Raw genomic sequence first — 27,621 nt, forward strand, 5'->3', positions numbered from 1 at the left:
CTGTTCAACTTTGTGTTCAATCTTGAGGTAACTAGTGACTGCAGCTTTGACTATATAAGCGATAGAAGGCCTCTTCATTTAATTACTATCCTTGGATGACGAAAGGAGGAAGATGGGGACTCCCTTTATAGACAGCATGGAGGGAAGAAGGGAAACTCTGAATAAAAGCATCAGGTCAATGCCATTGATGTGACACTTCTTGCTGCAACACATCCTGATATTCCATCAATAGGCCCATTCACACACAAGGGAAAAAGTGCGATTTAAAAATCGATTTTCTTATCGCAATCAAAATTTCGAAATTTTTTCCTGTGTGGACAGAAAAATTTCACTAATTTTCGCGATCCTAATCGCGATCCAACTGCACTATTAGTGCGATTTTTCAGAATAATTGCGATTATTTTGCCAAGCGTCGTGTGTGTGAGCGCGATCGAGATTCGGAAATCGGTATTTTTAATCCCATCGTTCGCAGCGCGTGAACGTCAACATTATTGGGACCGCGGGGTCAGTCTTCGGTCATGCAACTTACTTCGCGCATGCCCAATTTGGCCACTGATCGTTCTTTCCTTGCTGTGAAGTGCGATTTTTCCTTGTGTATGAACAGTCGAAAAAAAAAAAATTGAAATTTGAATCGCGATTGTACTTTTGATTTTCGTTGTGTGTGCATAGGCCTAATGGCCATGATGCGATGTGAGCATGGATGAGTAAGACTTTACACTGCTAACCTCTTGCTTGTAATCTGGGCCCCATTGTGTAAAGCTATGATAACTTTACAATTAATGGTAACTCTGCAATCAAAGGTAACTATCAGTGATTTCTTGGCTGTGATTGCTATAGAATAGTGTTGCCATGGTACTTATCATTGACTGCAGAGATACTAATGTATTACTATTAACTGTTCAGTGACCATTTTTGTAAAATTTTATGCAAGGGCTGATGTGTCATTCATTTACTCTCTACTTGCATAATATTCTCTGTCTGTTTGTCAAGCATTTTTAGAACAAAAGAGAAACTCAGAATAAAATTTGGGGCTAAACTGCATGTTTTGTAGCCAGAACTGATGGGAGCTTGGTATAAACCGTGATATCACCACTCCATGCCTACATCTCCCGAGAGAGAAGAGTCCTGTATGTTGTGTCAAAACATGACGCAAAGAAGTTCTCTAGTGGGTACAGACTCGGGAGGGGGAGAAGAATGTTATAGCTCATGCAATTTTCCAGACAGGTGTCTCACTATCAAGCAACTTAATGGTCATGTTGCTGACTAATTCAAATGATTAGATTCACAGGAAAGAATGAAAGTCATGCTTGCTTTGATAGGCCATGTTACACTTTACATTCAACAGCCTAAATACTGCTGGCTCTGTCTTAACTGTGCCTGGAAAAAAAAGAGAAATGTGAAAGACATTTATCAATCCAAACTGAAACAAGTGACACTTGTCTTTCCCAAGTGTAATGATCCAAATCATGGAGGGGAGGGGGAGGAGAGAAGATACACACGGAGAATTTGGGGTAATTTATCAATTGCAGTCATTGTTGTAATTACAAAGGGGTGGAAGTGTACTACTTACACAGATGGAACAGTATTTACACAAATGCAAATGTTCTGGAACCCATATCTCCTCAGAGAGTGGAAAAAATCCTACCCAGTCTAGCCTTATCAGTACTGAATTTAACTCTGAACTAAATCAAATGATTATTGTAAATAATATTTTACGACTTCTAAACAGCAATATGCAGAGTGCATATATGCACAAAATTCTACATAATTTCATTTTTCAAGCAGACTGAAAAAGCACTTTTAAACTTATCTCCTTAAGAAGGAATGGCGCATGTTAGATATATATCAGTAAAAAGTTTAGGGAACATGTACATTTACGAAATTATTTGTTGAATTCTCTTTACTTTTTCAGAAGGCAATGAAAGCCATCCTGACACTTTGGCTTCTGCACTGCTCTGCATTATGGCATTTCAGTGTGTGCTATAAAGTGACATGTAGTCATTTTGGGGGTCATGTCAAATTTATGAATAGTTCATGAAATGTGTAATCTTAGGACACACATTGACACATAATATTCACACCATACCAGTGGCGGATCCAGAAGGGGTACAGCAGGCGCACACCCCCCCCCCCCTCTTTATTTTTCATTAAAGATAAAAGAAATAAAAAGACAAAATGAAATGAAACCCGGAAGTGGCACAAGAAATATTAGTTGCCCTTCCCCCCCCCCCCCCCTTTACAGAATTCCTGGATCCGCCCCTGCATACCTATGTACATGTAGTGTTCATGCAGTGGTATTCATTGCCATAACATACTTGCAGCTGTCAACTGTAATAGTCTTTTGTAGTCATGAGACTTGTTTTAACTGGCTCGCGCACTGGCTAATTTGTGCATACACATAGGTTGCGCATAGTTCATGGAGGATTTCAAATAGTTAACAAAGTGTCTGAAAGTTGCCCCTAAATTTAGATGTGCCATAATTTTGAAGACATTAAAAATTTTGTCATGCTTTTCATGCACTGAGTGCATTGACCAGCATAGTCCCACATGTTGCCACAAATGCTTCCTGCACTGGCAAGAAATATATGTGCAAACCCAAATGCATTCAAAATATCAGGGAGGCTATGACAATAGGGTATGTGGTTCTTGGTTCCAACAGGGTTGATGCATAAACCTCTTTTATCTGTGGTTTATGAAACTGTTTTATTCAAAAGAATCTGTAAAAGGGAATAAATGGAAACACGTATTGTGACTACATAATATACTTGATTAATGAAACAACAAACAGCCCAGTATGAGCGAAGTCATAATCAATCTGAGCCAGACGGTAGCCTCTGGGGGGGGGGGGGGGGGCATTTTTTGTAAAGCATGGGCACCACCGTTACGCTTTCTATTATTCAAGACAAGCCTAAGTGCGCTCGATCACTGCGATGACCTTTAGAATGTACGGGTATTCATGAAAAAGCAGTAAGCATTAATAATCACTTTCAAAGTAGGCTTAACTGCATTTACAGGCAATCCTTAGACACGGGTACTGATGAATGAGGGATTGCTTGGGTCCAGATTTAACTCTGCATCAAAAATGCTCTAAAACTGTCACCACAATCCCCTGCTCTAATTATTCTTTTCTCATGTTTACAAATTTCACATTGTACAAGTTCTGCAACTTTTCTACTGATTTCATTCTTCCTCACATAAAAAAAAGACAAAACAAAACAAGAAAAGAAGATATTTTCCTCTTTGCTTTCATTACATATTTTAATCACTTTTACTACTTCTAACAAATAACCTACAAACTTCTATCAGAAGTAAAAACTGTATAACATTCACACAGAATACACAACTTTTTTCTTTAGTCACACAAAGAGAAAGCAGAAAAGCAGGGAGAGGGAAGTGAGATGTGTGGCATTTCACTTGTCTTTGATGAACTTAGTGCTCAAAACCTGTGATACCACATGGCAGAAGATGACATCAAGGAATAGATATTGCCACTAAGTGTTCCTCCTTCAGTTGTTCAGTTGAAGAAGACACAGCATTGAGGTTGCTGTGCTACGATGGATACTTGATAAAGCTTTGCTGTGAGGTTGCAACTTTGAATCTGCACATCTACCCCCATCCCCCTGTATCTAGACAATTTATACACAGGCCAGCATGGTCGATTGTAAGGATCTACATAACAGTATGCACTGCATCAATAGCAGGGACACAAAATTAAGTTGTAATAGCCTGAACTGTCTGAATGTATTTCTGCCCTTTCAGTGGAATTTCTTGTATCATACAGACCTTCCCCCAAATGCTTTGTGTTTATGTAAAGTATTGTTACATGATACGCACTACAAAATGATGAATCACAGAAACAAAAAATTGTAATAACTTTGGATGACAGTTTCAATAAATGTAGTGTACTGTAAAATGAGGAATGTTTGCGAGCATTTCAATTTTGCAAATTCTGTGACAGCCAAGATCCGCGAATTAAAATACACAAGAAGGTTCTTGTCTACACTATATGCACTGAATGCAAGTGAAAATTCCCCAAAATTTTATGCTGCAAAAAAGGCTGGCTGTTCAATTAGCAAAAAAATATCTTACTTTATAGTATAAATAGGCTTAAAGAGAAGTATCACTGATTGATTTCAGCTGTGTTGTATTACAATGATTTATCCTTTCACACAATTTTCTATGCAGTTGACATCATTGCAATAATTTCTGTAATGAAACCAGATACATTTTTGTCTTTGTTGCACACACACATAACATCATGGCACTTTTTACAACATATCGTGTACAAAGTGCATGGGGATGGAATGTAGAAAGTTGCTGACTGATGATATGAGGGCTGAAAGTTTCCCTTATGAGAATAATTACAGCCCCCTACTTCATACAAACACTCCCAACAGCCGCAGGAACCATGGCAACAAGTACTCACACAGAGCTGATTAGCCATTGCCATGGCAATTGCAATTACTGGAGAGCTGTATTGAACAAAATCTAATTTCATGTTGCAGTCAATAAAAATACATTGTCCTCTGATCTAACATACATGTGAACAAATTTGTACTCAATAAAGCTGGGCACAGACATGAATGATACTTACACTGCTCACATGTGCACTGAAATTTAAGATACATCTGCCTTTGCTTAAAAATCTCTGTGATGTCATTTTGACATGTTGAGTCGTTCCAAGCATCATACTGTAGCAGAACTCGACGGGTTCACATTTTCAAAGATTTTATTTGTAGTCACCTTTCTGAAACATGCCTACAAACAAGTTTAGAGTACAGGTGTAAATTTAGATATGAATCTCCCCCCCCCCCCTTACTAAATTTGAGTAATATTCAATATATCAGCTGTGTAAAAAAACACCATCACCTGTCAATCAAATGTGCAAATCTCCATATGCTTGCATGGAGGTGTACGTAATACATGCATACACACCATAGCAGAAGTGAGGCAAGGTTAAACTGTGAAGGCCCCACCTCATCAATGAGCATGACATTAGTTGTATTCACACAAACAAAATAACGGGATAATTACTAGATACGCTATATATTTAGCGAGTCTAAATTTTTGCGAATGGGGACTTCCTAACAATTTCGCAAGTGGCTAAATTCGCGATTGTGCAGTACAGTACTAAAAATGAAATGAAGAAAAATGTACACGTGCACATCACTTTCGTGTTGGAATCGTAGTCCATATTTTTGCATGTTTTCAAATTTGTGAATGACACCCAATTCGCGAAATTCAGAAAAATAAAAACCTAACAAAATATTTGAAGCATATAGTTTCTCAATCTAAATACTAAGACATTCTACGCCTGTTAATAACACCCATCAGACAGATGGAAATATTCCACTAATTGCTGATGGCGATAATTTGTTGATCAAACTGTACATGCCAGAAATCTGCCTGAATGGTGACCCTTGATGTTCATGTAATGTTGTGATGTGCTGTTTTGAATAACCAGACAAAAAATCTTAAGATATTTTGCTCTAGGGTTCACACACATGCTGCGATGTGAATCATTGCACTATTCCTCAAATTACTATGATAATGTTGAGATATTGGCAATACTTCTTTGGATTCCGATACACTTGCAAGATTTTTTTCGATTTGGATTGTGATGCTGATCACGCTATTCTCTGGGATTTTTATGTCCACTCAAGCAAAAATTTCACGATTTGGATTGCAATGGAAATTTCGAGATTTGTATCCCACTAATTCACATCAGAGTGGATTCCACTAATGTTGTTTTAAAAACAAGTTAGCAAACCAGACCTTTGCGAGTGTGAAAGCCCCCTATGCTCACATTTGTCAGTGATATTACTTCCTGCCAGGAGGGTAAGATGTGATCACAGATAAAGTGGGGGTAGAGGTTGTAATTTTGCAATCTGGGTTAATACAATATTACATTTCTCCTGGGCCAGAAGAGACTGGTGGTTCGGCCTTCCTGCTGGGATGCCTAGCTAATGAACAGTATTGCCAAAAGGGCTTAATGTGGCAAGTGGCTCCTACTTTGCTCATTACCAGTGGGTATCCTACCGAGTTCCAGGCAGAAAGCCGTAAGATTCTTTCCTGTCAAAAATATTCTTTCTAATCGTATCAGTATCATATCAATCTGCATTCTTTGCATTAAGCTTCTTTTCTTTTCTTTTTTTCAATCCCATCAATGCTGGATTAGTTAGATCCCAATGTAATATTCAACCAGAGTGTCATCATGTTTAATGTGAAAATAAATTTGAATACACAAATTTTATGTGAACCACATATGTTACATCACATTTTTTCAGTGGTAAGATACTGACAGACACTAAGAGAGTCACGCCATTTCATTTTGCTTGCTTTAGTTAGAAGACTTGTACAGAAAACCTTTTAAAGCATCTAAAAGCAGGAGAACTAAGCACCATTATGGCTGATTCTCTCATCTGCAGGTAGCCTTATAAAAGGGCACTTACATGTATGCTGGCAGAATTGGTTTCACTTGAAAGAGCATGAATTAATACAGGAAAAGATTGAAGGTCTGAATGAGAGGAATTTCATATTTACATATATTTATATTGATTCCACATCCTCTGTGATACTCTCAAAATAAATTTTTAATTAAATGTTCCATTTATTTGGCATACATGCGATCCTACAATTATCAAAATGGTACCCCGAAAGAGTAATTTCAAGCTGTCCACAGCTCATCTTAGAGATTACAATGTGTAATTTTGTCTCTTTAGGCCTATTATGACATATCATTTTAATCATACTGTAAAAGTGGAAATTTTCGTGGTTTTAAAATTTTCGCGCATTTCGCGCAACCAGAAACTAGCGTGAAAATTAAAAGCACGCAAATATTTTTGCCTGCCATATGTTCCAGTAGTTGAGATTCTGATTCCGCGGAATTACGAACACACAAAACTCTTCTTACCCCACTGAGCGCAAAAAATTAATCGCGTGAAAATATCCACTTTTACAATAGATAAAGATAAAGCACAAACTCTGAAAGGACCACCACCAAAAAATGTCTTTGACATTACAGACATAGCAGTTGCTACTGGCAATAATGTAATCATGAGGCACATTTGGGCCAGATCTATGCTCTTTTGGTAGTTTTGATTTTGGCAGGTAATGAATTTCAGTAACATTCAAACAGGGTTGATGAAGAATCATAGATCTCTATCTCATTTCATAAGAAAATCAAAACCAGAGAGTAATCACCTTCAGCTAAAAATTTTGATCCCAGTCAACAGCTGCATTCCTCTAAATTGGAATACAAGCATGTAAACAAGTTTCAGTGCTTGGTTTGTATGGTTAAAGTTGGTGAAAAGCAAGGATAGAATCTTAATCTTTATTTCCCCTTTTTATTAGAATTCTTTAAAAAACATTTCTTTGTCGACATGCAAAATAATGACAATATGCCATAAAATGCATTTCAGCAATTCAAAAATAAATCCCTTCCATGAAAACAAACAAAGAAAAAGGAAATACAAGTTTAATACGTTCACATGACATTCCTAAACTTAAACATTATCTAGATGTTTCAATCTTTGCCGATTAGTTCAGAGTTTAGCAATCTTAAAGATCAGTTGATAATTAGAACCACATGACAGCTTATAAAGGTTTACACTCTATCTACTGGCCACAAGTGAGGACTAGTGTGAAAGTTAGCGTGACCTGTATGTAAACTCTATCCCCCTTCAGGTTCAGGGTCAAGCTCCAGTGTGTGTTGTACACTACTATATTGTCACACATTATCAAGTTTACTGCTGGTGCTGCCTGTATGTATTTTTTCTGGTTCTGTGGTTGAATAATTGAGTAGGACTCATCATTATTATCATACCTGATTTGATATGGGTCTGATACGGATAACGGGGGTGGCCAGAATTACCTCACAGCTCTCACACCTTCACCAATTTTCTTGATATTTTCTTCCCATTGCTGTCCATAATGACTTCATGAAGTGTACAATGTAGTAGTCTCCTTAAATAAATCCAGCAAATGACTGCACCAAAACTTTAAAAATTCATAGCTTTTGAATCGATTGCCCCATTTTCCTCAAACTTTCACTATCAATATTGCTGCTTTCACTAAATCCCCACTTATATTTGGGCTTGTGGATGCCAAATGAAGTGCAAGCTTTTACGCCTTCACCATGGAATCTCATAATTAGACTTATAAACAGCTTTCAATTGATATAACAATATATTCTGTTAATGTATATGTTCTTCACGTTCCAAAATGTATTTCATTGCCTGCCACAGGCAGGCAGTGAAGAATGTTTACAGCTCCAAGAACAACTCTGACAGTGTGAAAACACAGGGCATTACCACAAATAATTGAACCCTCTAGCTAAGCTTTAGGAGGCAAATCTGGATCATCGGATTATTCCCAGTGTAGGTAATGAAGCCTTCAAGGCAGGTACATCACATGTACATCCCACAAGGGACTATGGCTACATGTATCTCTGGAGCATCAAAGTGGCCTAGCAAAATGCATCCATAATGGTTTTCAAAACAAAACAAAGTATCAAGTTTTAATGGTAGTCACTTTTGATTTCCCACGTATACTGTATATAAAAGAAAGAGAGAAGACTGCATGCTAGTGCAAAAATAACTTGTCTGATGCATAAATCTTGAGAATCAATTGACATTTCGATTTCCTAGACATAAATTGGTTATTCTGCAAGGTTTGCAATGGTGAAAAAAAAATGTGATAGTTCAAATTTTGATTGGAGCTAGCATGTGCAAACTCTTCATCTTGAAATCCTGATTGCCTTTTTTTTTTTTAAATATATATTTGTATGTGTGGTAGCTCTGGGTAAAAGTTAGCTATTTCACTTTTATTCCAAGTAAAATCTACACTTGAAATCTTCACTTAGTTATCTGTTTACTTTTTGCTAGTTATTCGCAGAATCCAATCTGTGATTAAACATAAAAAGATATCGTTCAACACATCTATAATGTAAAAGAAATGGTAGAAGTGACTGAGACAAGATTGTGCTTACAGTATGAATGCATAGTGGAAAGTATACACACTGACATATATGTATACCACTCTCATGAAAAATCCTTGAGGTTGGATCCAAGGATTTACCCACACATTTCTTCTCATTCTTGCAATGCAGGTAGCTTCCTGTCTTTATTTATTTTATGAGCCTTCTAAATACTGAACTCTACATAATATGCCCAGTGTGAAAGCCCCTCTGGAGACACACTGTATTCCCTCCTTCACTTCTACTCTCTCTTGATGGATTATGGATACTTCCAGCCATTGTCACTGCCAGACATATGGTACACTTTCATTTATAATGCAACACATGTGCAGGTTTGGGTAGGGGTTCCATAAATATTTATGGTAACATCATGTGTTCCTTATCCTCCCCTAGAATTGATTAGTTACTCCAACCTGCGGCTTAAAAACACAACCACACTTTGCTTCCCCTCCCCCGGGCAGGGCAGTTACAGACTGTGCTCTGTGCAAATACTATCCCCAGGGCTTTGAATACATTTAGGCATCACCAGTATGTTCAGCAGGCTTTTCCTTGCTTCAGGACTTTCCGAGGATAAACACAGCATGTATGAATCCAAGCGAACATCTCCAGTAAAAGGCCTCAAGACGTGCACATGTCATGCCTTCTTTTCTGTGAAGGTTTCTAGCAGCCTTGAAGTGGATCAAATGACTGCATATTTTTGTGTTGGATTTAGGACATTATGACATGAAATATGATTTGTGCCTATGATTACTTCCCTGCATTCATATCGTGGTTGCAAAAAAAAAAGAAAAAGAAAAAAGAAATGAAACAGACCAGTAGAGATTCAGAATAGCTGGGAATTTTCTGAAATCTAGAAAAACATTTATAATACAAAAGGTCTCATTTTCCAAGAAACAAAATGAGGCACTATACTGCTACTAGCAGCAATTATCAAATTTTGAATACGTGCATTAGTCTATCATCCCTGATATTACGTCATACAATATGCAACATTGTTACGTACTGCTGAAACAAAAGTACGAGCCTTGTAACCAGGTGACTGAATTAAATTATACTGGTCTGAGTGGTGCTTTGGTGGTGAAATGACAATACCAGCAAGTTGGGGGTCACTAACTTTGTCATGAGTAAATTGCCTGTATCTATATAGTTTTATATGATGGAATATTGAGGCTACCCTGCAATAGGTAAAAACACCACTTTGTGGCGGAGGCATAAAAAGAAAGGTGTCATTCACAAAGTGATAATAATGTAAAGAGGGACTACAGTCGTATGTTTAGATGAGCACATGGGGCAAAGGAAAGACAAAAAGGACTGGAATTAGGATTGTGCATAGGATGATTATATGAAGTGTGTGAAATAGAGCTGCCAGAATTAATGCAATTAAGAACTAGACAAGCACTCGGAGAGTACAGACCTATGCCAAGCAGCTCATTTCCACCCATACACACACGTTGAAAATCGCTGAATTTCCAAATGTAGGAGCCTTTTGTTTACGTCATCAGCTTCCAGCTGCATGGCGCCTCACTCGAGCAGAGCGCGCGCTTTCAAGTACGTATGCAAACCTCAAAATTATACACGTGGCTTAAACTCCCGAGTTCACTGACCCTATATGCCAAAACATTTTTTTAAAACCTTCAAAAATTCATAAAAATTCCTGGATCACTACCAAAATTTCATGTGTTCCTTGTGTCATTATCAATTTTTCCTGCAAGTTTCATCTAAATCTGTTTGCAACTTTTTGAGTTATCTTGCACACAGACAAACAAACAAACAATCGCCAATAGGGGCATTCACACACATGGAAAAGGTGAAATTTGAAAATCAATTTTTGCATCTTGATGGAAATTTCGATTTTTTTTTAGTGTGTGGACAGAAAATTTTCATGAACTCGCGCGATCGCGATCCAATTCGAAGTTCTTCTTGCGATTTTTCAGAACTATAGCGATAATTTGCCGAGCACTGTGTGTGTGAATCCGTTGCGAATCGAAAATCGATTGGGTCTATCCCTCAATGCACCGCGCATAATGAAAACATGCAGTATTCGCTCTGTCAGCTGTTTGCGCATTCCCTCTGCTCGCACAAATGTGCAGTGTTTACACGTACAGACAATGCAAAGTGCACAAGTTTGCAGTTATACCAGAGCTTCGCGTCTCGGTTATTGTGAGCTGAGAGAATAGCTGAATTTTATAAAAGTTATGGCAGAAATTGAGAGTTCATGTTCTTCTGCTGGTAGTGGGCATATTTCGGGAGCACATTGGAGAGATGACGAGGTGCTGGAGCTGATTAAAGTGTGGAGTGAGGGAACGCTTGCAAAAAAGATTGATTTTGGATCGCAATCCACTTTTCAACAAATTCACTTTTTGATTGTGTGTGTGAATGCCCCTAATGAAAACATAACTTGGGGGGGGGGGGGAGGGGAATAATGCAATCCAATTGATTTGAGGTGATAAGTCATACAAAAAAGATCAAGAGAGATCGCTGAAAACGAGTGTTCAGACAATCACAATAGTAGATTCTACATTCTACCTCATTACAGAATTGTTGAGAATATTATAAAATCTGTCCTGTTAATGACTACTACTGGATCATACAAACTCACTCACAGCAACCTGGTTTGCTATGAATTAGGTCAAATGGGGAAATGCCAATTATCTTGGAGGCAATACGGTGAAGACAAATGGTGTTCCTACAAGGGAATTAATTTTGAATGAGGTGTACAAAGTTATCCATAGTGATTACTTCCTTTCTACAGGAAATTGTCATGATCTGGAAATTTAGTCATCATACTACCACTTATCCATTGCAATGCAGTCACAGTCAGATAAGAGAGAATAAAGACAGGGCTGCTTGTTTGGGACTGGATGTCCATTCACAGCACTGCTTCATTGCTTCTTGGAATACAAATGTATTTTTATACAGTTTGTCAAAAGGTGAATATTGACTCAGATATTGACAATTATCATCTATATAGGACGTTTTAGCCGCGCATTAAAAATGCGTATTGTTGTCCGCGCAATTTTTACCGTTCAATATCAGAGCATATTGAACGAAACGCATAGGCCAACGTGTTAATTCCCCATAGGCTACCGTTGTTACTGGCTGTTCAAGATCACACCATATTCTCGTCTGTTGCGCGAGCACTTGCCGAGTGCGCAAACGCTTGCTACTAGTGCGCGTCATTTTATTACAATTCACAAGCGGGCAAACAGCTTGCACCACGCAGTTTTAGGGGTTCCCCTTTTCAGCGCTGGGATGTGACTGCTGGTCCGAGTTACTGAGTAACTTCAAAGACGAGTAAAAGCCCGGTATTTTTCTGCAGTTTATGCTTGCTCTACTTGATTGTAGATGATAATAATCATATTGGATGGCATTAATTCATGGAATACCAGGGAATATTGCACTCGTTAGGGCCAATATTGCACTCATCTTCGATTCGTGCAATATTGGCCCTAACTCGTGCAATATTCCCTGGTATCCCATTCATAGCCATCCAATATAACATAAATAGTGCACGGTTCCAGACTGAGAGATGGAGACAACTTTGTAAAACAGGAATGCTTTTTCACTGACTGTCATGATATATAAAACCCATGCAGAGAACTCTAATCTTCATATCTAAAGGGATGTATCCACTTTTAAAATGCACGCAATACATTCTTATATCATTGTGAGATGTAATTATCACAGATACGCTTGCATCATGTTCAAATTTATAAATGATTCTGCACAGAATCCATTCACTCAAAGATCTACTAAACACCTTTAAAGAGAGTATACATCATTCAAGGGGAATTCCAGACCAGAAGAAAGCTATTCATAGTCTGAAAATAAAGAGAAATATTTACTTAGCACAACAACAAAAAATTGATAAAAATCGGATAAAAATTAAGGTTATGAAATTTTGAAGTTTTGCTTATTTTCATGAAACAGTTCTTGAACAGTCAATATGAATAATGCAAATAGTGAATTGATGCTGATGTCATCCTGTCATAACTTGCAATACAGTTTGTACAAACATTTTGAAATTTCAAATTTTTTCTTTGAATGTAATTTCACCCTAGTCTAAAATCCTGATGTATCTGACTTCATTACTTTGAAGTTATTCAACCAAGAATAGCATTATATCTTTAACTTTAATCACAGAAATTATAATTTTCTTAATTTTTTTTTCCGCGATCAACTGAAAATTGTGAGGTGATGACAGCATAAGCTCTCTCACTTACAACCCACATATTCACATATATTCAACTATTCAAGAACTGTTTTGCAAAATTTAGCAAATCTTTGAAATTTCACAACCTTCTTAATCCAGTTTTGACAAAATTTTCACTGTCATACTTGTCATATTTTTAAACTGGCCTAGAAATCTGGTCCGGAATCATCTTACCGGTGAGAGGGCCTCATGGGTGATCAGCCGCTGGATGGAGTTGAGGCAAATCTGGACGATGCGCAGGTTCTTGGTATCACATCCAAGCAGGAACGGCTGCAGGATCTCTGCACTGTTGGTGACCAGAGCTGCATGGGATGGGAGAGGGAGACAGATTCCAAGTATTGCTGACATTTCTACCACTACTCACACAGAGATTTCTTAATTCTGTCCATCAAACTAGGAGAATCTTGACCCTTTGTTGCGCTCACGATATGCAGAGAGCTAGAGAGGATTTAAAATGATAATGGCTGTAGTATCCAGCCAAAGGTACCCAAACCAAACTAAACCAAAAAACAAAAACAAAAACAAAAACAAAACAAAACAATGTTATTTCTCCTGCCAGAATGAAACACAAGGTTTAAAACCTGAAGTAAGAATACAAGCAAATTTCCTTTTATCCAAAATGACAAGAAAACATGATATCTTATTTTCTTCTGTTTTAGACAGATAGCAAATTCAACAGCTGAACATGGAAGTAAGAGTTGTGAGAAAAAAATAAATGTAAGCATTGCTAATATATCAAAAGGCAAATCATCTGATATCTATGTATATCAAGGGGTCTGTGTTTGCATACATATTGGTCTTGAATATAAACATTCTGTAGAAAGGAGTTAGATGTATCATTTAATGTATCTAGGTAATTACTTAATACAGAGAATACCAAGTGATATAAAACTTGTGTAAGAACACAAGACCATAACACCTCTAAAACTGAAGACATAGTGTATCCCTGAATGAGTTTCATAATATAAAAAGTACATGTATAGTGCGCATGGATTTACTACAATTTTATGAGTGGTATATAATGCCATTCCATTGTTTGTTTGTTGTTTAAATAGTGCTGAAGCATTAGTGTTATTAGTGCTTACTCTCCTATCTTCACTTGATTTCACATTGAGTGATGAAGCAGTAGGTTTTCCACATACAACTGTTTTTGGTTTGTTTTGTGGGTTTTTTTTTTTCCAGTAACCTGTCAAGAAAATTCAAACTACATACACTGTATGGGCTACATATGGGGAGGGGGAATGAATTTTACACCATTCACATTAACTACACGGTCAGATAATTTTTTGTGCCATTACATTGCAATATCAAACTGATTTGATATGTTCATACAACAGGATGTAGATAAGATGGCTCAATTTGGGGAAATAACTGTGTGTAAATAAGCACTATTATGAAATTTATATTCATACTTTTTGAATTGATGACAACTGATATTAAAAAGAATACACGATACGTGAAGGCGTACTGAAAGCATACAATGTACATCATATACACAAATATTCCGCCAACCACAAATATTCCGCCAACCTCAAAATGGGAATATAAATTGCAGCATTGTGGCTGATTGAGAAAGTTGAACTTACTGGCTGCCGCATGGTTTGATTCATACTCTACTTTTGCTGCCATGTTCTGTTTATCCCTTCATTTGACAGGAAGCCCCATAAAAATGGGAAATTGCCAAAATTAAATATTATAAATTTGGGTATCTATATCAATTTCTGGGTAAATTGTAGGAAAAAGTATATATAAAGAGGAAAGGGGGTAACATACTTTGTAATTTTTTTTGTTTTACATGATGCCAATATTTCTCCTGACAGCACAAAAAAAAAAAAAAATGAGTAACAATATGACATGAATCATTTAAGGCCACATAAAAAAAAAGTAGTTTCTCGTCTGGATTTTCAGAGAGACGTGATGCGGGAGAACGTTCACTTTGATATCTTACTATTTTTTTAGCTGAAGCCACTGCAAAGCACAAGGCGCTCACATAGTTTGCACCACCTCGTATATTAGTCGTTTAACATGCATAAACTAATCTTAAACATTTTAAAATGTCAACTACTTGCATCTGAGTCTCCACAGTCAGGTTAAAGTTCTTTTGTTCTGATCAAGGTCTGACACTATTTTTAAGGTTCCTTTTTTTTTTCTTTTTTCTTTTTTAAGGAGGGGGAGGGGATTACGTGATCTTTTATTAAAAAGTCTGGTAGGGCAGGCTTGATTGCAAACACATGGAAGGGAAAAAAAAAAAAAGAAGACGAACATAACTGCTCTGAAGAATTATTAATGCCAGCAAGATTTTTTTTTTTTTTTGGATGTTTAACAAATTATTGCAAAATTTGCAGGGAAATAAGGGCATTACCTATTGAAAGCAAATACCCAGCACTTGTGACTGCATGAAATTTAGTATGAGTTGATATCAAAGTTTCAGTCAGATGACTGTTATCAACTTTTTCATCAATATTGTTCATGCCATATATTTCATATGAACAATATTTTACAAATTGGGTCTTGTTAGACAATTTTGTGGGTTATTGAAAAAGCGACCGCAACAAACCACAGTGATGGAATGAGAAATGAGTATTGTCTCTACCTAGAGAGATCCTAGCAATTTCCCAACTTGGATTACAATATCCATACATGTGCGTTTATGTAAGGAGAAGCAATATTTCCAGCAGTTGTCAATTTTATCAATATCAGTCAGCTCCTAAAATATACTGCATGGAAAGAATTTGTATAAAGAAATCCTTTCAAAACTGTCATACCATTGAATGAGACATAACTTAAATACCTACAATATTCATAATCAAGGTTTTTTTTTTTTTTTCAGACCAGATTTGAAGTAATGCTATCTACTTTGTTACTAAAATTTCAGTTGACTGGTTTATTGGAGAAGGAAACTGGTAGCCTGACTGCTAAGGTATCTCATCAGTATCCCAATATCTCTCAGAAATTGGGTCGGAATTGTTGCAATTAGAATATTCCTGTAATCACAGGATCTCTGATGGCAAACACAAGTGTATATTTTGCATAAAAGCAGCAGTGAAATGTTACTTGTTTTCATTATTTTCCTTCCAAATAACATTCTCTCTTCAGCAAAGTTCCATCTTAAAGCTCTGGCCAAGTGTGGCAGGCTATCTAAGCCCTGTTATATTGATCGTCAGATGGCTCCGACACGCCAGTGAAGAGGAAGATGAAGAAAGAGAAGAAGATTGGAAGGAAAGGAGATGGTACCTGGATTCTATCCCAGGGATTAAATTACTGTGTGCATTATTCATGTTGTGACCACTGCACAACATGCCACTGTAGGCTCATCCTCATCGCGCTACAGTAGGGAAGTATAGATGGGGTGAGTAAATCCAATCTACCGGTAACTCTACCAAATCTATCTGGCACACATATACTTGTAGCCACTGCAGAATGCACTGCCACATTTCTGGGCTGTACTTTATCTCCAACAGAACAGTAAAAACAGCATAATCAAAATCATCAGTGTCCTGACTTATTTTATTGCATTTTGAGCTGGTAATACTTTGCAATTTTTTGGTGAGTAAAGTACATATCATTGTTTGTTTGGGTTTTTGTTTGTACACATTTTAAGGTGACCTTGGATTGTTTATGGGAGGTCTTTATTCAATCAAAACAAAGACACATGTCACATGTACATTGCACTATTTCTCCATCAGATTACAAGTCCCTGTTATAGTATCAAAACTACATTGATGACATCATTATTAATTGGTTTGAATATTAAAGTGTGATTAGAATCAAGCATTTGCCATTTGAATCATTAGTGTAAGACATTTCTTTACTCATTATAGTTGGAGATCCAAAGTGGGTATGCATACAACCTGTTACATGCCATCTTCTTGGTTCGTCTGTTTACCTTCTGTGTGCATACGTGCATACATTATAAATCTGCATCACAGTGTATTTTATATCCTGGCTGCTATTAACCCAGGTCATTGGGACAAGTAATCATAATATAATGATAGTCCAATTAATCTGAGGTCACCAACATAATACATGAGAGAAGTCAGATGTAAAACTAGAAATGTCGCTATGGCGACTGATGCCTCCGCCATAATGCATGATTCTCCCAATAGGCGTATAGTACAATGTCTTCACAATGTGTGATCCATGACAGTTTCACATAACTGGCAAAATATTGAAATGACAGGTTTGTCAGAAATGTCTTAACCCTAAAAAGACTGGGGGGGGGGGGGCCTAAAAGGCCCCCCCTCGACATTTCGCGCGATTACTCTGCAACACGCAATGCTCTCGCCGCGATGCTCTATGACTTTTTTCTTTCGAGTTTCCCGCACATTTTGACACCAAATTTGTGATGCCCGGGGGTACGGTTCTGAAGTTACATAACTTTTTGTACATGCACGTGAGGCCAAAAATGGCTCAAAAATGTGATTTTGTGTACAAAGTCAATGCAAATTGAGTTTTTTCACATGGTTCATATAAATATGCTTATTTTTACTCTCAATGGCTAAAATTAATTTGTTTTAGGAGTATTATGCTTCAAAAAGTGTCTGCCACAAATTTTGTTAAAAAAACAACAGAAACAAAAAGGTCGAAGAAACAAAGAAATACATAAGAAATTCATAAAACAATAAAATAAATAAGAAATTAATTTTGATACCGAATTTTTTTTTAAGTACATTTGCTAAGAATGCCACAAAGAATAATTTGACCAAAAATGAGCACTTTTGGAGCTTTATTTACTGATTTAGATCAAAGAGTCTGATTTCTCGCATAAATTAGCATAATTAATCAAAATAAAATAAAAGAAGACTATTTTGTAAAATTTAAATATACGACCTTGTAGATTACATCGCACACTACCATTGTGCAAATTTCCGCAGCGATCGCGCAATCCACGGCCGAGATCTTAAGGGGGGGCCCTTTAGGCCCCCCCCCCCCCAGTCTTTCGAGCTACCAAAATAGCCCAGTCTTTTTAGGGTTAAACTGGGTTTGCTTTAATTTTTTAAGAGTGCAGGTACACATACATGTATGGGGAATTGAGAATGTTTACTTGAATTCTGACAGACCTTTTTATAAGTTTATGCATTGAGTAATTTCCAAGGTATGAAGAAAGAGTGTAATGACGGTACAAAATAGATTTTTTTTTTTTTTTTGAGGGGGGGCATTGAAATCTGGCCTTTGACCCTTAACCTTTGACCTTTGACCTTCTGGCTAGATATTTCCCAGACAATCTCCATTAGGTAATGCATGTATTAAGTTTTGAAACTAATAATGCAAGCATTGCATATACTAGTATATGAGGGAAATAGTAAAATTTTGAGATGACCTTGACCTTTGACCATTGACTATTGACCCATGACCCCTAAATTCCCTAGATAATCCCTGCCAGTCAGTACATGCGTATGTACCAAGTTCCACGAAGATACGTTGAACCATTTGCGAGAAAAGTGATATTGCAACATTTTCACCTAACCTTTGACCTTTTGACCTTTGACCTTATGACATGAAACTCTCTCTCTGGAGAATCTCTACGCAGTAGTACAAGTCCACACCAAGTTTCAAGAAAATAGCTTTGGGCATTGCATAGATATGGGGGAAATGAAACATTTGTCGCATTTGACCTTGACCGTTTGACCTTTGACCTCTTGCCAATGTCACTAAAATCTAGTTATCACGTAAACAGATAAATTTTGGATTTGACCTTGATCTTTGACCTTTGACCTCTGTCCGATTTCACTGAAAAACTAATCAAGTAATTGTCCCATTATACATCATCCTCCAACAAAGTTTGGTGAAATTTGCTCTATCCAGTCTTGAGTTATCGCGTAAACGGATACAATTTCATGATTTGACCTTGACCTTTGACCTTCAACCTCTAGCCGATTTCACCCAAAATCTAATCAAATAATTGCCCTATCATACTTCATACTTGGACCAAGTTTGGTAAAATTCCAGTAAATATTACTCAAGTTATCGCGTAAACGAAAGCGGATGGACGGACGTACGTACGGACGGACAACCCGAAAACATAATGCCTCCGGCACCACTTCGTGGCGGAGGCATAACAACAAGGCAAGATAAAACATAATACAAGATGTGTCCTTTAGAAGCCATCAGCTTTTAGACAGTCATTGTTTAACCAAGCCTACAATGTATGTGGATAGTTACATATTTTTATGCCTCCGCCACGTAGTGGTGCCGGAGGCATTATGTTTTCGGGTTGTCCGTCCGTCCGTCCGTACGTCCGTACGTACGTCCGTCCGCTTTTGTTTACGCGATAACTTGAGTAATATTTACTGGAATTTTACCAAACTTGGTCCAAGTATGAAGTATGATGGGGCAATGATTTGATTAGATTTTGGGTGAAATCGGCAAAAGGTCAAAGGTCAAAGGTCAAGGTCAAATCATGAAATTTATCCGTTTACGTGATAACTCAAGACTGTGTGGAGCAAATTTCACCAAACTTTGTTGGAGGATGATGTATGATGGGACAATTACTTGATTAGTTTTTCAGTGAAATCGGACAGAGGTCAAAGGTCAAAGATCAAGGTCAAATCCTAAAATTTATCTGTTTACGTGATAACTCAAAACTGGATGAAGCAGCTTTCACCAAACTTGGTCCAAGGATGATGTATGATGGGAAAATTAGTTGAGTAGATTTTAGTGACATTGACATGAGGTCAAAGGTCAAAAGGTCAAGGTCAAATGCTAAAAATGTTGCTATTTCCCCCATATCTATGCAATGCCCGCAGTTATTTTCTTGAAACTTAGTGTAGACATGTACTACTGCATAAAGATTCTCCAGAGAGAGTTTCATGTCATAAGGTCAAAGGTCATAAGGTCAAAGGTCAAAAGGTCAAAGGTTAGGTGAAAATGTTGCAATATCACATTTCTCACAAATGGTTCAATGTATCTTCATGGAACTTGGTATATATGCATGTACTGACTGGCAGGGATTATCTAGGGAATTTAGGGGTCATGGGTCAATAGTCAGGGGGTCAAAGGTCAAGGTCAACTCCTCAAAATGTTACTATTTCCCTCATATACTAGTATATGCAATAATTGCATTATTAGTTTTAAAATTTAATATATGTACATGTATTACTGAATGGAGATTCTCTTGGAAGTTTCCAGCCAGAAGGTCAAAGGTTAAGGGTCAAAGGTTAGGTTTAAATGAAAAAAAAGATATATTTTGTACTTTAATTACACTCTTCCTTCATACCTTGAAAATTATACTCAATGCATAAACTTATAATAAGGTCGGTCAGAAGTCAAGTAAACATTTTCAATTCCCCAAATATGTGTACCTGTACTCTTTAATAGACAATTATAGCAAACCCAGTTCGTGGAAAGTGAACATTCAAGATATTTCTGATAAACCTGTTATTTCGATATTTTGCCAGTTATGTGAAACTGTCATCACACATTGTGAAGACATTGTACTATACACCTATTGGGAGAATCATGCATTTTGGCGGAGGCATCAGTCGCCGTAGCGACATTTCTAGTTTTCCTGATACTTTCCCCAAGGTATAATTTCTTTGCCTAATCCCTTTCTCTATCTCCTACCCTCTATTCACAGGCCTGTTGGTAACTTCTCTCCCCTACTCTCTTATATCTTTCACTGTGTCCTACTGTTTATGTATGATGAAACTGAACGAATCACAATGCAGATCTTTCATACCTGTGGTAATTGGACTATGATCAATACAGAATGTCTGTTGCCAAAACTGTGAAGTGGATGAAAAGAATTCTGCAGTTAAGCATCATTCTGGGAAATGTACCCTCTTTACTGGTGTTTTATGCATGAATATGGTTAAATAATACCAAAGGCTAATTTGGGCATGACTGGACTTACAACTTAAGAACATTTATCCCCCTACATAATGTCACTGAATCATCTAATATAGGAATCTACAGAATGTACCAAGTAATAACCATTGCATATTATCAGAGTGGCTATTCTGAGGTATCTTGTGAAGCCTATCATAAGCCCTGTTTTAACAGACCTCACCGCAACAATGTCACAACAATGTCCAGTGAACAAAATTACTCTCCTCAGGCAATAAAGCAGCAGGAGAGAGCAAAGGGCACAGTTTTAACAGACATACACCGAAAACCTTCTCCGGGTAGGTTTTCACGAATGAGGTGTAGGGCTCACACCTGTAAATATAATGGAATGTTCCTGACCGCTTCCTAAAATCATACCAAAGATACTAAAATAAATGAAGGAAAAATTAATTAAAAATCAGAAATGCAGTTTGGCAAAAAAAATGAATAGCTGCAGATATTGAGTATGAATTCTACAAACTGCATTTTGGTTGGAAGATGAAAGCTTTTCTCATGGAATTTGAAGGGACTATATATTTGATTGGGTGCATGTACAGAAAATAGGTGATTTTTTTGAGTGAAAAGAATTCGTAGTCTGGCTTTGCAAACCCTTGGACAGAGTTTGAGCTGAAGAACCCCCCCCCCCCCCCTCCTCCCTTGGATATTTGATGGATGAAAGGGTATAGGCGGGGGCGGACATCCGGGCATTTTCAACATGGAGCCCTAGTAACCGACCCGGCCGATGAAAACAAATGCGTAGCGACCGTACCTTAGTGCAGCGCTCAGCAATGCATCGCATGCATAATACACGCACAGTACATGCATAATGCACTGCACTGAATGAACGCGATATGCTAGTGTGCTATTATCGGTTATTTTTGCACAGCTTTCTGACATTTTTACTGCAGATTCGTACATCATTTCATCGTTTGTTTCACATCCTCACAATGCCTCGAAGTTGTGTTGTGTTTGGCTGCCATAATCACAGTCTAATGTTGGACAAAAAAACGATCTTTCTTTGAACTTCCAAAACGTGATCGCAGTCCAGAAAGAAGGAACCGGTGGTTAGGTGCTATCAGCCGGGAGAATGAAGACGGATCCCACTGGAGTCCAGTGAAGTCAAGGACGATATGCTCTGAATTCAAATTACTGGAAGTACTGTAAATGATAACCGACTATTAACCAGGTGTACTCGTTAGGTACATGTACACATCCGCGAACTGAATGTCTGGCCACGACGTAGGGTCATTGATCCACGAGTCTGCGGGTACACGGTAGCCCGACCAGACGCTGTTAATACGCTACGCGAATACGTATGTACAGCGGCGACTGGGCTGTGTATAGTTAGGTACACGGTAAGGACAAACTGCAAGGCCGATGGAGGACAGTTTAGTCTCGTATCTCTCCTTTGCTTCCCGTGAAAGTTTATCACAGTAATCGAAAGACATCTTACAATCTATGAAAGCATATTTTAACTGAAACAATGAACTAGATTCAGCGGTAAATAAAAGTGAAATGAACAGCATTAAACGCGACAGTAGTAACACAGCGTGAACTGACAGCTCCACTGTAGATCCACGTAAACTCCGTTTATGTTTGCTAATGAACGGTCCCATATATTGCAATTCGCATATTGTATGACGGCATTGCATGCTCTGTTGCACGTTCGTTTGACGGCTATTGTTTTCATTGCACTAAGGGCAGCGAGTTCGTCGCTATGCGGAAGTGACGTCACTCCGCCCCCGCCTATACATGTATCTCACTTATCCAGGTTAGTGAAGATGAAACACTTCATTTCTCCAAGTTTTTTTACAGAATTTTTTGAATTTCGAATTTTAACACATGTCTCTGTGGGGAAATATCTACCCATGTGAGCCCTGTATCCACTGATGTGACTACCCCGCCCACTGGCCAGGACCACCTATTGTTTTAGATTGTATACTTATGTATACATCTGGGTAATCTGGGCAATCGTGTTTTAATAGCAACACATGGTTACAATCACTGATCTCAACTACATAGAGATCAGTGGTTACAATCTATGCATGTATTCAGCGCGCAGTGTGTCAATCATGCTCTGTCTGCAATGATGCGCATGCGGGCTTAGTGTATTTAAACAGGAATGCTACCACAGTTGCTTTCTAAAAGAAGGGTTGTAGGGGCAATGTCGTGGTAACGTCAGGATAGTAATTACCCTAGATGGCTACAGTAGAATTTGGCAAAAGTTACCACAAAACGTCTTACATGGAGCAACATTTTGCAGAGACCATTTTAACAGACAGGGTAAAAAAAGGTTACCGGACACTACCTGGCTGTTGTCACAGTGACTCTAGATTGAAAGGCTCCGTGTTAAAACAAGGCTATAGAGTAGATACTAGTCTTGCGAAAGTACCATAACTTTCTGATTGCAATGACATTTTCACTATTCTGCTGGATTGGTTTCACTATTGTAAACTAAAAGAAACATTTCATACAAATTCTTCTTTGGAACCAAATGTACATCAAAAGATTTGCATTTCTTTGTTGAACACAGAGAATATAATGACAGATTCAGTTGCAGTTTGAGGGAATAAAATAAGAACTGAGAAAATTTGAAAAAAAAAGACAACCGAGTGTTGGGTCAGTAAGTTCCATTGTATTCAAATTTTGGTCAATTACTTCTGCTAGAATAATCTAAATAGACCTACACTTTGTATCTTAACTCATCTGCTCACTGGTTTGATAATGATCTTGGAAATATGTTTGCAGAGCCCTAAACAGCAAGGGGGAGGGGGGGTCATCATTATATCTCAACCATCCTATACAAAATGAAAGAGTACAGATAAATACAAAAGTTGACGATGGGACATATTGAAACTTTATATATATCCATAGCTAGAACAAAAACAACATGAACAAAATTTGTAATCATAAAGCATCCATTCTTGTTTTTGCTTTGTTTTTGTATTCCCTCTTTGAGACCACTTGATCATTATGTGCTGGTGGTAGAGCAGAATTGACAGTGTTTACGACATCTCACAACACACTTCTGATTAATGAACAGCACACTTCAAATTGGCTTTTGATGAACATACAGTAGCATCGTTTCTTCGCTGTGCTCTAACCACTCACTGCAGACTTTTCACCTGAAGAGGATCAGGGCTTCTCATGACTGCACAAAGTTACTGGGTCTGTGAGCATGATGTGCTCAACATAATGCTATTGTGAAACACAACGTTATAAACACACACAAGAAATTACGTTTCCATCAAAGGAGATTTGATGCTAATGATATACATACTACAGATCTACACAAACTGTGATATATGTAAGAAAGGCTTACAAAATAGACCCATAGGTGATTTTAATGAATCTTCAATACTTGAAAGATATTAATTACTAAAATAAAAACTAAAAAAAAAAAAACAACTCAAAGCTCTATGACATTTTACTTTAACATGTATAGGTATAAAGATCTGGATAGTTCTGTTTCCAATTATGATGCATGTAAGACCAGTCGCCTACAGTACCAGACTATTTGTTCAAATGGGAAGAATAAAAAACACATAAAATCGATTAACACAATTCTGATGAATGAATAACCAAGGTCCAGGTATTCCAATTACACATGTAAGCCACAGTTTCTCCTCAGCCATGAAACGTGTTTTTGGCAAGCTTTAAACTTTCTTCATCAAGTGCTATGGCATAACATGTGAGGCACAACAAAATAAATGCATTTGTTTCCTACATGAACAAACTGTGAACATGCCAGCATGGTGGCCACACAATTAATTTAATCTGTAGCGGGCCTCCATATCACACTCTCCTGCCTCACACCTCACTAGTACGTTCACCTTTACAAGGTACGGCAGCCAAAAAGTGTTGGCTTACCAGAGGTGACAATATTTCACCTTTTACTTCATGCTGTCAGCCAGTTTGTGGTTTATACACCCACATCTCATCTATAGGTCATTCAAAGTAAATGTAATTATGTATGTGTGGTGCATTTCAAATGCGTGCCACGCTCTACTCTTCACCACCTAATGATATTACTCTTATGAAAGGTAACTAATTTGTTTTGTGGCTATCCATGGGATGCAGTGTGCACAACCCATTGCTTCTGCACAAATTGAGTTTACCAAACTATAGTCTATGATCACACAAAGAGCAGTTGAAAGACGAGCAGGAATACAGCAAAATTCTTGTCACAGACATTTCTATCTAAAAGGCAAAACACATACCTTTTGCTGGCTGCATACTATACAGTTAATAGATTAAAACCCAGTAATTTGCCCAAATTACATTTCTTCACCGTAATGAGATAACATTTCTTTTGATCTTGCATAACAAAATCTGCATAATTTCTTGGTATGAAATAAGGTACAATTTTGACAGTTCATGCATCTATGATTCTTATGATACAGACAAGAAATACTCTGCTTCAAAAGGCATAATTCCATACACAATGTGTATACAATATACACTCTGACAAATGTGAAATTGACAAATTATACAGTTGTTTTATACATCTGGTTTTGCGGTAAGGTAGGAACTTGATCTTGTGGAAAAGTACAAATAATGCACAAACAAATAAAAACAAAACACTAACGCAGATGATTCCCGTACCTGTATTTCTGACTGTCAAACATTTTATTAACTCAGAAATAGATATATATTAAAAAAAAATGTGAAATCTGCAGTTTTGAGACTTTGAAATAAATGACACATTTTTGCAGTGAGCTTCGAACTGAGCAGTCAGACTTACCTGGCATGACATCTTTGCTTCTGGCGACAATTGTCCTTATCTTCAGAATGTCTGCCTCTGCAGCCTTTGAGGTGAAGACAGATGGCAGAGGGACAAAACTTGAGAAAACAACAATTTCTTCCCCATGATACTGACTTTAGTTTAAGAATCATTTTCTTTCTTTGTTTGCAAATCAATATGCCACTTTAAATGAATAATGACCAGTGCACTGGTATAGCACTTAGCAGACATGATTTTAGGGGCAGGTTTCTATTAAAGGGGAAATACTGGATGAATAAAAGTTGACCAAAAAAAAAAAAAGAGTACAAAGAAAGAGTAAATGATAAAGTTGTATCCCTCATAAAACAAACAAATCAAACACTTTGCCTGTAGCATTACTGCAATCTAAATCATCTTGATATTTTGTCCAAAAAATGACATTTTACATCGACAAGAATTGTATGCTCTTGAATTTTAGCTTATCTATTGTAGATTAACAAAGAGAATGACATCATACTAAGAATTTTTACTGCAAGTGCTTCTCAGCGATATCGAGTCTTCCAGGTCTATCGACTTACCAAATTGTCATTTAAACAGTTAGGAAACCCAAATATGTGAATTGAGTGAATGCAGGAGTAGAATACCTTAGTAAAAGTTTGAGAAAATCTGACGATTTGTTGGAGAGTCATGAATTTTTCAAGTTTGGGTTACACCATCACTGGATAACATAATCTACACATTTTTTTGATATCACATACATGGAAACTGATATTAAGAAAATACAAAGAGTATTCCATAAAATTTCATTCTTTATAAAAAGTACACATTCCCTTAAATAGTACTGACATACACTGTATATATCAAGGATAGTATTATTTACCCTGATTTCTGAGATAGGTATCCATGTGAGCCAAATAAGTGAAAATATGCTGGATTTTCTTTATATGTTCTTCATATTGTTTTCGACATGTCATAACAAAATGTCATAGTCTTCTCGTCCAGCTATAACAATATACCTAAAAATTGATAATTTTCCAACAGACATGTCTAATTTTTCTCAAACTTTCACTGATGTTCTACTAATATTGACTCCATTCGTTCAAAACACGTTTGTGATATTTGAATTTCCATTCCCTTTCAAATTCATCATAAATGAATGTTTTTGCCATGATGATCCATTAACTTTCCTATCATAAACATGTTTCACACCAAGGGAAAAATTGGCACATTGTACAACACATTCTGATATATGGCTATTTCAGAAACACTGCATCACCACTGCCAAGCACACTCGTTACATGAAAATTTATCACTTACTGCCATTAATTTATTTATATTTTAACTCAAAGAAAAACATGCTTTGGTATGTTAATCAAGAAACTTGTTGTTCGGGAACAAGACTCACCTCTTTGACAGGAGGATATTTCCTTTTAGTTTCATTGAACAGAGCTCGTAGATCGGTCTGGAGGTTTTCCACAAGCCTCTTCGCTATAGCTCCTTCTGATGTCATCGTTTCAAATCACTCTTTTCACTCAAGTGTTCTAAGGTATGAGGCTGGAAGAGTAAAAAAAAAAAACATAAAAGAATAAATCTCATTTTAATGATATATGTTAAGTGCACTTTCATCTGCCGATTTTTGCTTTACTGAATTGCATGTGGATCTCACACATGAAGTGGCATATACTGTACCCAGTGTATGATGAATACGATTTACACCACTCATAAAAAGTTGAAGACCACTTTTTTTTTTTTTTTTCCATTTAAAGGGATGGTACAGTATTGGTGGAAAGGAGAATTGGGCTTTGAACTTTTTGCGAGATACCAAGAAAACACTTATGAAATAGTACAGAGCATACTATTTTAAGAGGAATTCAAAGTTTATTT

General features: G+C 37.2%; 1 protein-coding gene across 1 annotated transcript in view; it reads right to left on the minus strand.

The window, feature by feature from the left end:
* LOC140246231 (protein MON2 homolog) overlaps nt 1-27,277 on the minus strand; it is a 105,038-nt gene extending 77,761 nt beyond the window's left edge. The window contains exons 1-3 of the mRNA XM_072325687.1: nt 27,143-27,277; nt 25,759-25,822; nt 13,365-13,492 (exon numbers count right to left, since the gene is read on the minus strand). Coding sequence (XP_072181788.1) covers nt 13,365-13,492; nt 25,759-25,822; nt 27,143-27,247 — 297 coding nt within the window. The 5' untranslated portion in view covers nt 27,248-27,277. The remainder of the gene's footprint in view (nt 1-13,364; nt 13,493-25,758; nt 25,823-27,142) is intronic.
* Nucleotides 27,278-27,621: the final 344 nt, after the last annotated feature.

This window comes from Diadema setosum, chromosome 2 (assembly GCF_964275005.1).
Source record: "Diadema setosum chromosome 2, eeDiaSeto1, whole genome shotgun sequence".
Lineage (NCBI taxonomy): Eukaryota > Metazoa > Echinodermata > Echinoidea > Diadematoida > Diadematidae > Diadema > Diadema setosum.